Genomic DNA, 15,726 nt, shown 5'->3' with positions numbered 1-15,726 from the left:
TATATAAACAAATTTTTATTTTGACTGACCAATACCGCCCGCGTGTAATGCGCCTAACGTATATATATTTATATATTCCTACCATCGTTTATACCTCAGGTATAACGTTAGTCCGACCCGCCCGCCCACAAAATACGGTTATACCTAGTGCATGCTACGTTTACGTACTTAAGTTGCATTATTTGTATATACAGGGTGTTCAGTAAGTCAGGAAACGGGTTTCTATTGTTCTCATTGTTTGTAACAATTACTGAACACCCTGTATATTCTAATTACTATTAAAATTTATATATTAACACGATTTATTCTAATAAAGAGATATAAAGTATTCATTCCGATTACGAGGGATGATTCCCGTATCGTCATTTTTCGTCACTACCTCCATGTTCCGGGAGTGGGTAATTTACGCGTCTGCTGATTTCCTTGGATGTGGTAGCTGTTTCTCAGACTCCCTCCCCGGAATCGAACTCTGATTTCCCGTTACAACTATGATATTGATAGCAACTACTATCATAACATGAAACTAAAAAGTAAAAAAAACATATAGTTTAAAAAACACGCTTTTAAACTATGTGTTATTTATAGTCAGGGTCGCATTTAGGAATTTTGCCGCCCCCCAAAAATGTTGGATTGGGTTTTTTANGGTGCACTTCATTTTGCCGCCCCCCAAAAATGTTGGATTGGGTTTTTTAGTTGGCGTATTTAATAATTCCGAATATTCAATTAATTGATTTTCATTTGCCATGGTTTCAAAAGTACTATGTAGAGGATGTTCACTAAAAAATTATAAAATTTTTCATTTATACAAAACTGAAATAACGTACAAAAGTTAACATTTGATTTTTAAATTACTTTTTATCACTAGACTCATTTAAAATCTGTTCAGCTGTAGTCTCTATTTCACTTGGCGAATTGGAGATTGATTGCCAAAAAATGAAGTTAATTTTGCGGTTTGAGAAATGACTTTTTGTTCTTTTTCTAATTTTAATTTAGCAGCTTTTTTATAAGCACTTCCACTTAAACGTTTTCTGCCATCACTCATTTTAATACGTTAATAAATAATAAAATATACAAATAAAAAAAAACACCTCAACACATTAACTCGGTCACTTGTAGTCGAGTACTAAACACAATGAGCTGTCTGTACACAACACATTATTAGTGTGACATTATTAGATAGTAATTTTGTGAAAAATGAGACAAATTATTGTGTTTTAACTTTCTTAGTATTCCAATAATAATCGACTATCAACGGCCGACGACATCCATAAAACCAGTTTAAGGGAGAAAATATCAATACTTTGTTAAAATTAGATAAAAACATGAATCAAATAAATTGCCGCCTACTTTATTTATAGTGCTGTTGATTATAAAAATTACTATGTATAATCAATACTATTATCTAACTACTAACTGTAGTCTATGTTGTTATACAGCTTTGATATATCTTCTTTTACATTTATATCTTTGTACACGTTTTAAATTAGAAAATAATAAAGTAATATTTTTTTTTAGAAATAGATATTTTTGTTTCATAAAAATAAATTGTTCTGTTTGAAAAAATTTAAAATTAAATAAAAATAATTAATTTTTAAAAATTGTATACTTATTAAGATTTTTGCCGCCCGGGGCAAATGCCCCCCCCCCTAAATGATGGCCTGTTTATAGTGCTGTCTTAATCAAGTGCAAGGTTCGCAAACATCATGGAAGACATTTAAACACAAAAAATCTTTTTGATATGACATCTTTAGCGGAGTCTAGATATTTCCGTTAAAGAAGTGAATCTTATGTAGTATTACCTTTTTTGCGTGAGACTCAAACTTAACCTAATTCACCACGCGTTTATTGTGAACGTTATACATACAGAATGCACGTAATGTACTCTTCGTGTACGCCTATAGATGTATTACTTTAATTTATACTATATCTTTATTAATTAATTGAAAATAATTATAACATAGTGTATACTACTAGTTTCGTTTTCCGGTAAAATTTCTTGAGGCTTATTGTTTGTTTAATTGATGTCAACATTCAAGGGGATTAAAAAGTGATTTATGCGTTAATAAAATTACTATATACAATATAATATAATTATATGAATCATATTATGTAATATAATTTGTGTTTATTAAATAAACACTTAAAAGTTGTATAAGTATATGGTTTTAATTAATAATATTTGTTGCTAAATCTATATTATACATCTCATATGTTTTTAAATTTTCTGAGTTTCACCCTTGACATGCTTTTGTAAATTTATCACTTTTGCAAAAACAGGTGTAAAAAAAAATTATAAATAATAAATTGTTTAATAATAAAAAACCAATACATTTACAAGCTATTTAAAATTTAGTCTTTCGTTTCTTAACAAATGATTTTTCTTTTTTAAATGTTTGATGTCCTTTTGATGACAGCTTTCTTTTTGCTTGATTAGCCCTAAAAATAACATCAATTTTAATAATTTTCAATCCCGATAAAATGAAGATTTAATAGATGAAAATAAGATTTTTTCATATTTTATAGTCAAATTTGATCTATAGGTTAGTTTGCCAATTGCATGATAAATCCAATTATTAAATTTCTATTCCTCTCTCTGGTGTTGAATTTTCTATTTGCTCTAAAATATTCATTGTTAAACATTTTTTAGAAGAGCCTATATAAGCTTTGAATGGAATCAATATACATTTATGATAAAATAATTATCAAACTATGTATTAGAATAAAAACTGTTAAGAAATGAGCTGCTAAGCAATAATAATACACTTTCTTAATATATCTATATAAAAAAATATCTAATAGATGGATGAAGTTATTTTGAAATTCAAACGCTATTTTTTATTATAATAAAACCTTTAACATATTATTTAACTTAAAATATGTGTTTTCATTAATAAGAACAAAGTTGACATCCTTCCAATGCATAAGGTATGAATTTAAAAAGTATTAGTAATAGAAATAAAAAATAATAGCTTATAATTCAAGAAAATGTATCTAAAAGTAACCAATACAAAAATAAAATTTATACAATTATGCTGATAATTAAGTAGGTAAAGTTTAAACAAATGATCCGTAAATGGTTTTTTTTCAATAACAATAATAGATAGAATAATCTTGTATATATATATATATATATATACACATTGGTGTACTCAGGACTTTTCAATAAGTCTAATACCAAAAAAAAAAAAAAAAAACTTAGCAACCTTTTTTAATGATTTTTGGCCAAAAACGTTAATTTATCACAATTAATATTTTTTAGCTTGAGCAATTTTTCACTATAGATTATGGATAATCATTATCTTTTAAAAGAATATGATAATTATGTATAGGGATGAATGGCTAACCCATTAACTAGATAATAATGATTTAGAATGACATGTTTTAAATAGTAAATCCTAGGATGATCTTTGATCCAGCAAGAGTGATATCCATGATTATACTAATTGAGCATCATATATTGATACCTAATTATTAATATATATAGTGATACCTTCTTGTTAAATATTTATATCTGTTTATTTTTAATTTTTACAAGATAATGTAAATTATAAAATGGTTAGTAATTAATAAGACATACTCATAACGATATTTCTTAGCACCAGACTTGCTAACATCAGTAAACTGAGAATCAAAAACAGAATTGCTTTTTTGTTTGCTAGCATTTTTTGATTTTGAATTAAATTTATCTGAAAAATATTTTTATAAAATAATATCATAAAAAAAATTTAATATTACTCATACTTTGTCCAGCATCAGGTACAGCTTTCATTTTTTTAGGTTTCATTTTATTTTTTGCACTTCTAGCTTGTATATTAGCAACTTTTTGTAACTTCTTAGCACTTTCAATTTCTTCAATATCATTTAGATCACCTTCCTTATTTTTCTTTTTAATATTTTTTTCAATTTTAGCAGAAAATGCTTCTCTGGCTCGTTCTAAAAAATTCAGTTTTTTCAAATTTTATTTTGTAATTTAGCTAGAACTATTTAATTTTCAAAGTGCTCTTACAGAAACAATTTTCAAGATATCTATGCAACTTTTTTTTTATAAATTAATTGAAATTTAAAAAAAGTGTTTAATAATAACTTCTAGTTTTATATTTTAACATTAAAAAATGTTATTCTCCTAATAAAAAAAGGGCAGTACAGTTGACTCGCAATAGTCCGATAATACGGGCCCGCGTGGGTGACATATTACCAAAAGTTGGCTCTATTAAATTGAATTTGCAGTGTATAAGTTTGGAAATCTAGTTAACAATGTATTTTTATGTAATATTTTACTAGAAAAGATTCAAAATAATGAAGACAGGCTTTAGTTTTTACAAAAGCTTATTTAATATTAAAATCATAACACAACATGAATCAGTTTTAAAGGTTAAGGTAAATAAACAATGTGAGCCTAACTATCTTCTTAACAATGTACAAAAAAAAACTAAAACTTAAAAAAATCTGTGATGGTCTTCTGTTTCTATTTACACATACAATCAGTCATAGCCTTTTCTTGAATGTCTTTTAAAATCAACACATTGTTCACGTCAAGTACACGTTAATCAAGGCAGATTACTTGGGTCACCCATGCTCGGTTCTGATTCATGTAAACAACTGGAAGATTTTCAATTTTCGTATTTTAAAAGCTCGAGGGTTTTTTCTTTGCCAACTGCTAGAAGTTTTAACTTATAGCTCCCAGCGTCATTTGAGCATACCATCAAATTGATCCTTTCTTTTTGTAACTTTCTTCCAGAAACCTTTTTCGTCCCTTGTTACAAATATTTTTGTTGGAAGTTGACGTCAGTTTAGGCCGGTTTCATTAGCATTATAAACCTGTTCAGGCGTCAGGCCAAGTTCTGAAATTTTAATGCTTTAACTTTTAATAAAGTTAGCGACTTCTGTCTCGTCAGCAGATAATTTTTCTCTACTCATCTGAATGAAACGAATATCATGCCGCTTTTTGAAGTTTTCAAACCAGTACAAAAATCATATTTTTATGTTATCTCACAATAAAGAAATTTAGCTTTCTCTTAAAAATATCCCCAGATATGGGCACGCTTCTATTTCTTAATCGCTTAAACCAAGAATGAAGTGCCTTTTCAATGTGGGAAAATTCGCTTATTATAAAAGTTTTTCTTTTAGAGTTGTCTTCAACAGTTTTCGTAAAATTTTCAATTTTTTTTCTATTTTTGACAATATCATAAAAGGTAGGTCGTCCTATATCATAAACTTGAGAAATAGCCGTGGGAGTCTCGCCACGATCATGCCTCTAAATAATTTCCTATTTTTCAAGAAAAGTTAATGTTTTATGCTTACGTTTATAGCTTCCATTTGTATTTACCATCACACTTAACAATAAAAAACGTAGAGTTAACTGTAATAAATCACAAATAAAGCAACTGCACACTCACGTTATTGCTACTGAACACAGCGAAGAACTAACGACGATTCGTGAAATACTAGACCGATGACTAGTCGGACTACAAAGTCCGAGTGTCAGACTATCACGAGTCAACTGTATATAATTACTAATGTACTTATTTTCTTACTATACTTATCAATTTTAGTATTAATTTATTTACACTTTATAGCCTTTAAAGTAAAAAAAATTTTTTTTTAGTAAATGAATTTTTTCAAGTGTTATATCATTCATAACATTATGTATAATTTGTGTCTCAATGTTTCTTGTATAGTATTCAGTTAATTAATATAAAAAATAGTTAATGAGCATAAAAAATGTACTTGTTAATAAAATAAATTATGAGTATAGTATACTAAAATCTGTATTAATGTATTTTAAATAAAATCAAGTAGTCATTCTAACTATAAACATTATTTTAATTGAAAAAAAAAAAAGATATTTTTTTTTAGATTTTATAAATTAAAAACTAACACTATTACCAAATTTAAAAGTTTATTAAAAAGTTAATCATTTATATACTCTATTAGGTAAAAAATACTTTATTAAGCAGCATCATTAAAAATTGATGTAATTTAGATGAGAGCTTTAAATCTAACTTGTCTCATTGTACTCACTATTGCTTTATATTATACTTCTTGTGAAAATTAGTCTTTATATTTTATATAAATTCATTTATTTTAATTAAAAATTTTAATTTTAAATCTTGGTTATTATTAACACTACAGACTGGGGTTGACAAAATGTCAATTGACCGAAGAGATTTTGACTGGTAATAATATGGCCAAAATAAAAAATCTGTATTTAAGTTTAAATTTTATTTTTTAACATGGTCTTTCTGCGCATTAAGTTATTTTATTTTTTTTAATGTTGAGCACTTACACGTTAAAAAACGTGGAAGTTAAGTTTATTTAATGTTTTAACTTAAGTAGATAACTTAATAAGTTAGTGATTAATAATTTTGGTTAATAGTTAATTTAGTATAATATCAAAATAAAAAGAAAATTTTTCAGAGAAATGAAAAATAATTCAAAAATTATATAAACGTTACTCACTGTGGAGGTATTGGACTTGAATAGAAATAACAAAATTAAACAGTATTAAATTTTTTTGTAATATCATAAAATTATAAAACATAGACTTCCTTGTTATAGCTTTTATGGTTGATAGTTGGAAGTTATTCTTTCTTTTGAATAAAATGAATTACTCTTTAAAGGATAACAAAAATTTTTATTAGTGTCAAAACTGTTCATAAACCCACCCAACCCTATCACACACTATAAAAATGGGACAGTAAAATTTCTTAATACTCATAAGTTTCAAATTTAGTTGAGAATAAACCATGATATTAATAGAACCAAATAAACCTTAAATTAATAAATAAATCTTTTAAAAGAAAATTTTAATAAAAAAAAATATTTCAAGAATGATGAATTACTGTTAGCTGCTTGACGATCTTTTTGAGATTGGAACCATTCTCTTTTATTTTCTTCCTTTTTTTTTACTAAGTTGCTTATGCTTGTTTGAGCCATTTTTTCAGTTTTTTCAGCCAAAACTTCTGTTCGGTTTATTTGACGTTCTTCATACTCTTCATGCATAATACATTTAACTTCATTGCGAAGTGAATCAACTCGATCTTTATATTTATCTAAAATTTCTAAAAAGCAAATATATCTGTGAAGTTACTATTAATTACAATTATATCTAAAAAATACCAATTGGAATAACACGATGTTTTACTGGATTTTTAGCCTTTTTAATTATTTCCTTTAAAACTTTCCTGTCAATTTCACTAGCTATAGAAACTGATACACCTGATCGGCCTGCTCTGGCTGTCCTACCAACACGATGAATATAATGCTCTACTGTAGGTGGCATTGTATAATTTATAACCTAAAGGTTATTAATTTATAAAATTCAACACAAATTAAAAATTTGAATGATTACTTCTTACAGCTTTAACTCCTCGAATGTCTAGACCACGAGCAGCAACATCAGTAGCAATGAGTAAATCAATTTCTTCATCTTTAAATTTTCGTAAAGCTTCTAATCTTTGAGGTTGAGATAAATTTCCATGAAGCTCACCAACCTTCATTGGATACAATAAAAAATTAATGAAAACTGACTAATTGATATTTTTTACTTTACCTTCAATCCAAAGAGCCCCAAAAGAATTTTAACCCTATGTGCATCTGCTTTGGTTCGAACAAATATCATAGTGTGATCTCTGAATGTTCGGCAAACCAATGCAGCTAATGTTGCATCGCGGTCTTGTTCTTTTCCTTGTCGTAATCTAAATAATGGAGTTAACTTTCTTATTTGATATTGATTTTGAAGAAAATATATTTTACCATAACTATAAAACTCTGATTTTACATTAAAGCAATTTATAATTATTACCTTACAAACTCTTGCCTTAAATTAAATGCAACATCTGTATTGTTATCTACAAATATTTTTACTGGTTTATTTAATGATACAGAAGCAAGATCATTGACTGCATCTGTCATAGTTGCAGAAAACAACATTGTTTGTCTTGTTTGGGCACACATATTGATAATTTCTTTCATTTGGTCAGCAAAATTTTCATCTAACATTCTATCAGCTTCATCTAATACTAATACTTCTAAATCTGACAATGAAAATGAAGGTGTATTTTGTAAATGATCTAACAAACGACCTGGTGTAGCTATAACAATATCTGGATTTTTTCGCAAAATAGATTCCTAAAAATGTTTAATGTTTAATTGAAGAAATCAAACATTTATAATGAAAATGTTACAATCAATCCCTAACACCTGGTTGCAACTCTTTACAACTCTAAACAAAATAATTTTATAAGGAAAATTTAGAAAAAAATAAACACTAATGTAAAGAGAAAAAAATCATCTTAAATATTAATAATAATTTGAAATTCGTTTAATAAAAAAACAAATTTACTTCTTCAGAAAACATGAATAACACTGGTGAGCTTCAATCAAAGTGATAGCCCTCTAAAAATCAGCACAGCATATTTATTACTAAAAACTTAGGAGTTAAATTAGCAATATATTTGAATTAATCATATGTTAACCCTGTTCCCATTTTATTAATTCTGTAAGTAGTCTAAATCATAAATATTATAGTAAATATAAGACAATATTATTAACCAATATAAAAAAATATTGAGTGTGTGATTCATTTTGACTTAGTTTTATAATATTTTCAATATTTAATTTCAAAATAAGTTTTAAAAATTATTATAAATTAAATTTATTTGTCAGCTGGAGCAAATTTCAATAAGATAAAATACAACATCTATCAAAAATAAAATTAAAATTATTTTTTACTTGAACTTTTAGCTCTAAACCTCCAACAGAGAGACCAACTTCAACTGTTGTAAACTGAGCCAATTGTTTAGTCACTTGGTATACTTGAACACCAAGTTCTCTAGTTGGTACTAAAACAAGTACTCTAAAATATAAAATTATTAACAAATTAAATTTATCCTAAATAATTTTATAAATTTTTACCTAGTAATAGGAGTAAATCCTTTAGGTCTATAAAGAAGTCGTTCCAATATTGGTAACATGTATGCTGCTGTTTTACCTGTACCAGTAGCAGCACAACCACAAATATCTCTCCCTAATAAACCGACAGGGATTGCTGCTGCTTGAATTGGTGTTGGATGAACATAATTCAATACGCTAATAGCTTTCATTAATGGTCTAGATATATTCATTTGATAAAAAGAAGCATTTTCTTCATATGGTGGAGCATCTTCAAAGAAAGTTCCATCATCTTCAATTGCAATTTCATTTTTATCTTCACTTGTTTCTAACTTTCTTTTTTTGTTTTTTTTACCAACTAATTTTTGTCTGTCTCTAAGACCATCTTAAAATAAAATACGAGAATATATAAAATAATTTAAAAATATATATATTAATATATTAATAAATTTACAATAGTTATAAGTATACAGAATGATTCTTTTAATACTAGCCACTCAATTTTTCTTAAAATATTTATGTTAAGAAATTTATTTTTGGTATTTTTTAGTTTCACAAATTTTTATATTATCAATTATTAATTAGTTTTTTAACTCATCCATCATATATTATAAGGGTGTCAGCTTGCTTTTTTTTAATTACAACATACATATTTAGCTAAATAATGACTGGTCAATAACAACTTTTAACCAATTATTTCAAAAATTAATACTATTTTAAAATATACAGTAAAGATGAAGTATAAGTTATTTTTATCATTATGTATTACTCTGTCATACTCATTCTTCACTATTTATTTAAAAATGTTAATCATTTCCGAAATAATAGGTTTAAAGTTATCATTGACTAGAAAATTTTTTAAATAAATAATTTTATATTTTAGTTTAATATGTATGTTGCCATTAAAAAAATAAGTTGACAGGTATTTAAAATTTTTTAAGATTAACCTTTTTTTAATTCATCTTCAGATAATGAATCTCCATCAGATTCAATATTGTACTCTTCATGTTCTTCTGAAGTAACATCAGGCAACTATAATCAAATGAAATTAATTTCTTTAAAAATTTTAATGAATCAAAACTATATTTAATATACTAACAAAAGACTTGACATATCTACGAGATTTCTCAATTTTTTCATCGGTTTTATTAGTAATATTGTTTCGCTTAATATATTTTTGCAAATCATCCCACGTATCATGATTATAATCAGAAGGAGCTGATAGAAATTTGAATTCATCATCAAAATGAGAATCTCCTTTTGTTTTATGTTTTTTTGGTTGGTACTATTCATAAATTTTAATTCAAAATATTTTATTTCAACTTTTCAAAATTAACATTTTGAATAATTTACCTCAACTTCTATGTCAGAATCTGAAGACATGTCTTCAACTTCTTCATTTTCATCTATTGTTTTAACAGTGTCCCACTTTAAAGCACACATATTGTGGTAGTTGTAGAAAAAAAATATGATTCAAATCTTTTGATATTACTTAAATTTTCTAAATCATAAGTATGGTGTTAAAATTATTACTATAAGAAAAATTGATAAAAATATAAATTACAATAAAATTCATCAGTATCAAAGAAAAATATAAAATAATCAAAGATCATTTTACAAATACATATGCTTTAATCGACTGAATTCTGTGTATTTATTATATTATACCAAATTTTAAGTTTCAACATATTTTAAAAACTAGTATTTTCAAAAAAAAAAACGGTAGCACAGTGGGGTCGCGGCATAGTGGAGACATTGCATAGTTGGGTCCAGATAGATTTAATCTGACAGTGATTAAAATCACTATCATAAGAAACGCTTCGATGCAAATCTGTAGATAGTGTTTAATTTTAAAAAATTGATGGATAATTGCAAAATTAACATCAACTTCTATTAAAATAAAATACAAAACCCATAATTTGAATACAAAAATAGCATATTTTTGAATACGGCAGCCATTTGCGTATAAAAGATAGGTCGTCGGGACAAATTTTTTTTTTTCATTTTGTAGTACATAAAATAAGCTTTAATTTTATATATGTTTGAAGGACGCAGTATTTCCGGAACATTTTCAAAAATTAAGTTGAAAAAGTTCATTTTTGTAAAAAAGTTACTATTTTAAATCCCCCCAGTGAACAGAATAAGTGTTAGATTTTCAAAAAAAATTATANTTTTATCTTATTTTAACCTTTTACTCACAAAATAATGTTAATGATTTTTGTTATTACTTACTTTATAATAAGTTTAATTTTAAGATATTAAACATAAAGGATTTAAACATGAAATTATGTTTTAATCAAATTAAAATAAGCTTGGTAAAAAAAAAAAGCTAAGTTTTAATACTAAACATAGTCACAAGTTGTGTATCAAAATTCTATATTTTTTAAACTACAACACGCACGTGTTTATAACTATTTCTTTATCAAGAAGCTATATAATCTGTTATCAAATAGATAAAATTAATTAATTGATATGAAGTAGTATACTTTAGTACCACAAAATTTTTATTCAACCAACAATTATTCCCAAAAAGTATTAAAACAAATATTTTTGGAAAAAAAGAATTTTGAAATAAATTTTAAATTAAACAAAATGGTAACTGAAAAAAGTCCCGAATTTTGGGACACGGTTTTTCAAAAACATTTGAATCCAAAGCCTCATCTTAGAATTTTGCCGCTTGGGTACTAAATTCTGTAACACCAATGACATGTTTATTTTGCTTATCGAAAAAAATTGTCTATTTTTTTTTTTTAGTTTATTTGAAAGAACAAAAAAAGGTCTTCAACTCAATATATTGCTTCATATTTTAGTGTCACACAGATTACTCACACCAGTACTCCTTCCTCAAGATGCTACCCTGTTTTATATCGCTATTTTATATCTATATTTAACTACTATTAATTTATTATATTATAATAATAAAAATATAAATAATTAAAGAGTCAGTTGGAGTACATTTCTTTAATTGCTAATTATGCTTACAAAATCAGAAAAAATAATTTTGCACGTTATTCCTGATGACCCTTTTAATTGTACTTGTTATTACATTTATTCAGGTTAGTACCAGCATTGGAATTTAAATTTAGATTTTAAAAGTCATTTATATTGTATTACTAAAAAATTTAGAATAATATTTATATAAATCAATTATATTATATGCATTTTCTTTTATTTTTTACGTTAATTGAAATAATAAAGCAAGGTAGATAAAGTACAAACAATTGTTATGCTTTAATGTAAATTTTTTTTAATTTTATATTTTTTAAATATATTTCAAGATAATAAATATGTATTATTGTAATTAAAATTAAAATACCAATTATCTGTTAGAATTACCCATTTACCCAATGATGTATTTAGGAGTAAGCCAAATAGGCCGTGGCTTAGAGCGCCATTTTTTGGGAGACGGCATTGAGAAGCAGTATTTTTGGAATTAAAAGTTAAATGTTATTATTACATTTATTTAAAAAAATTTGTTTTGACAAGATTTTTTGAGTAAATAATAATATAAAACAACTTTTTTTGTATTCATAAAAAATACAGTTAGTAAAATTTAACGAAAATGAAAATTTCCTTAAATTTTTATTGTGTCTACGAATAATATTAATTTATAGTATTTGATTTGATTACAACAGGGAAAGCTTGAGGGTTTGTTAACTGGTGGATGACCTAAAACACGGACCGTCCGCTACTGACGAGAACTTCCAAATAGTTAATGTATAAACTATTTTCCAATTTGGAACTACTCGTATATTGTTAATATAATAATAACTACCGATATATACGCCATTGTCCGTCTGCTACAAGTGTTCGCGTTGCTATCGCATTACAACCTATCCCCTGAAATATGTTGTGCGCTCAAATAACATAAAGTGTGATTTACACGATATTATACAGGCATATAATTGTTTAGCCTCATCTACAAATAAATGTAGTTGATTAATAACACTAATAAACCCATTTTGTCACTCGATGTTTTACTTTAACAATTTAAAAAAAATGTATAATTTTTGTAATGATTAATCTCATAATATGAAAAAATTTAAGAAAATTTTATTATTAATAATTATATATTTGTACCTGTAATTTTATTATTAGCCATGAATTTAAATATTCAGCATTCCACTTTCTCTATACAAATATATATTATCCTGGTTTTATAATTGATATCATACATAATTAATTATTTTATTTAAATCATCATTTTATCAAATTTATAAGCATATCCTTACATATGTTTAGTGTTCATAATAAGAATTTACAATATATATCAATATCATTATTAAATTTAACATTATTAATTATATTAATATAATTACTTTTATTATTTATTATTATTAGTTATAATTATATCATTTAATCATTCAATTTTATTAAAATTTTTGTTATTATGTCTTTGTATTATTAAATTTTATAAAAAAACACAAAAATTATGTTTAAAAAAAAAAACATTGTTTTTATTATTATTTACATTTTCAATATTAAAATTTAATATTCTAATAAAAATTATAAAATAAAAAAACATAAAATTTTCATAATATAATTTTTTTTTTTTATTAAATATTTAACACAAAATTAGAATTAATTTTAATTAATAATATAAATACTTTTTAGTTTAGATTCAAGTACAAATATTTATATGATACTTCTTTTAATAATTGTAATCATAATTATAATGTTATCTAATTATTCATTCATTAAGTACAATATTATCAAATATTAATATTTCATCAATATTATTATATATATAAATGTATGTATGTGTGTATATATATATACGTTATAATTGACAATTTATTTATATATAATATGTATAAATATATATATATATATATTTATTTTTTCATTCCTACATGAAGATTTGAAAATTCAAAAAAAATTATTTTTTGAGTTATTTCAAAAATAATTTTTATTTATCAAAAAACATTGTAAGTATTAAACATTGTAATATCACATATCTTTAAAAATGAATACCAATATTTTTTTAGCATATTTTGACATCACATATTGTGAGGGTACTATAATGATAATAGGGGAGCTATAAAGGAGTTAATTATGAACTCTCCCATTCATATTTTAGAGGGAAGTACTTTAATAATTAAAAATACCAACAACACTATGTCAGGCAGGGAGGAAATTACCATACATTATGGATATTCCTCTGACAATGACAATATTAGTGAATGTTATGAATAAATAGCCTTTACATTATGGGAAAAAGAGTATTCAATTCTCAATTTTTTTTATTACACCTGTATAGAGAACAAGATGGGATACAAACTGATATTCTTATAGTTAGATTCCCTGGACCTACTTACAATGAAAACAGTAACCTCACACTTGAGGACTCATATGCATTAATATGTTAACGCTCTCATCCGAATAATAACTGTTCTGCACATAATGTACAAATGACTGATTGTTTATTACTATATATTGCAAAATCAAGGGGTCATGATAAATTGCTAAATCATATTAAATCACAATTTAGCGAATAGAAAGGATGTGGTGATTTTACATAATCTCACTAAGGCATGTCACTATTACTAATTTCCTTCCAAATTTTCTTCTACCTTTTTTTTTTTTAAATATAAGAACATATAAAATTTATATAAGATACAAATTTCTTTTTTTTTACTTTAAATAAATTGTTTTTTTATTAATTCTTAAACCATTCAAACACAAATATTAAAATTTACCTATTAGATATAGTTATGCATGATAAAATAAAACGAAAAAAATATAAAAAAAAAAAACAAAAATCATTATTTTATTTAATTATGCATTCCATTTTTTTTAATATATTAAAACTTACTATTTTATACATTAGACCATATTATACTAACTCTAATTTTATTGCATGCTAAAACTAAACACTAACCACTACTGGTTATAAGACATCAACATGTAAGTTAAAAAAAAAATAATAATAATAATCTAATAAGATTATACATTAAATTTAAATACTTTTATACCATTTCTATATGAAAATTTAAATCTTTATGATAATTTTATTATTAATTTTTTTCTAATTATTTTTATTTTAATTTTAATTCATTTAAAATATTTTATTTACAATTTTATATATTAATTTTAATTCATTAAAAATATTTTATTAATTTTATTTTTAATTTTAGATATTATTCTTAATTCTAATTTAAATTCATTTAGGATATTTCATTAATTAATTTTATATATTATTATTGTTTTTTTTATAATTCTCTTAATTTTAATTTTTAATTCATTTAAAATATTTCATTATTTTCATTCTACTTATTAATCATATATACAAGGTAAAAATTTCTATGTAAAGAATTAAATGTCAGTAGCTTATAAGAAAATAATTTTATATATAATTGTCAACTTAAAACTATGAACTTGAAATTCTGAACATCAATAATTAAACTTTCCTAGGCAAAATTCACATTGGATAATGTAATATGATTCACCAACACATGTTTACGATGATTTTACTATCAATAAATTCATAGAGCTCATAATCAAAAGGTCACAATCACAAATAAATGCCTTTGAATCTTTTCCTTCTAGAGATCAAGAGAAATGGGTTTGAAGCAGTTCAAATCTAGAAAAGAAAACCAATCTATATAGAATAATTAAATTAAAGGTAGATATAGCCTAGCCAGCTATCTCTTAGAAGTTGATCTCTTAGAATACTGTTGACGGGCATTTAGGCTCAACCCCTAAATAGCGACGTAAAAATTGTAAGGTAAAATTTAAATAACTCTTTTAAATTGTTAAAAATGATACTATGAAAAATATTTATTAGTGTAAGAATTGTATTCATTTTATTTTACATTATTATTACTTTGATTT

The 15,726-nt window shown here is 24.6% G+C and overlaps 1 protein-coding gene and 1 long non-coding RNA gene across 3 annotated transcripts; one reads left to right on the top strand and one right to left on the bottom strand.

Annotated features, from left to right (window-relative positions):
- Positions 1-2,290: 2,290 nt before the first annotated feature.
- LOC126894802 (probable ATP-dependent RNA helicase DDX27) lies at positions 2,291-12,991 on the bottom strand. 2 transcript variants are annotated; one of them, XM_050666079.1, is made up of 14 exons: positions 12,973-12,991; positions 10,246-10,393; positions 9,992-10,177; positions 9,840-9,924; positions 8,917-9,277; positions 8,734-8,857; positions 7,805-8,130; positions 7,553-7,697; positions 7,359-7,493; positions 7,120-7,297; positions 6,843-7,061; positions 3,742-3,933; positions 3,578-3,686; positions 2,291-2,436 (listed from the first exon to the last, which is right to left on the bottom strand). In XM_050666079.1, exons 2-14 carry the CDS (start codon positions 10,333-10,335, stop codon positions 2,343-2,345), a joined length of 2,244 nt encoding a protein of 747 aa, XP_050522036.1. In that variant the 5' UTR covers positions 10,336-10,393; positions 12,973-12,991; the 3' UTR covers positions 2,291-2,342. The 2 variants fall into 2 exon arrangements, with proteins under 2 accessions (XP_050522036.1, XP_050522035.1); XM_050666078.1 differs by lacking the exon at positions 12,973-12,991 and adding an exon at positions 11,125-11,270.
- On the top strand, positions 11,423-12,979 carry LOC126894810 (uncharacterized). The gene is made up of 3 exons (XR_007701513.1): positions 11,423-11,573; positions 11,647-11,948; positions 12,528-12,979. It is a non-coding gene; the product is annotated as an uncharacterized LOC126894810 (long non-coding RNA).
- Positions 12,992-15,726: the final 2,735 nt, after the last annotated feature.

Source organism: Daktulosphaira vitifoliae, unplaced genomic scaffold, assembly GCF_025091365.1.
Source record: "Daktulosphaira vitifoliae isolate Bord-2020 unplaced genomic scaffold, ASM2509136v1 Scaffold_1, whole genome shotgun sequence".
Taxonomy (NCBI): domain Eukaryota; kingdom Metazoa; phylum Arthropoda; class Insecta; order Hemiptera; family Phylloxeridae; genus Daktulosphaira; species Daktulosphaira vitifoliae.
The sequence above is the reverse complement of the archived record's forward strand: the minus strand, read 5'-3'. Positions and strand labels throughout refer to the sequence as shown.

Excerpts from the sequence above, each read along its gene's own strand:
- LOC126894802 (XM_050666079.1), bottom strand. The coding sequence starts at position 10,335 with ATGTGTGCTTTAAAGTGGGACACTGTTAAAACAATAGATGAAAATGAA. Across the intron at positions 9,925-9,991 it reads GTAGATATGTCAAGTCTTTT|TTGCCTGATGTTACTTCAGA; the intron begins GTTAGTATATTA and ends ATTTGATTATAG. Across the intron at positions 2,437-3,577 it reads GCTAAGAAATATCGTTATGA|GGCTAATCAAGCAAAAAGAA; the intron begins GTATGTCTTATT and ends TGTTATTTTTAG.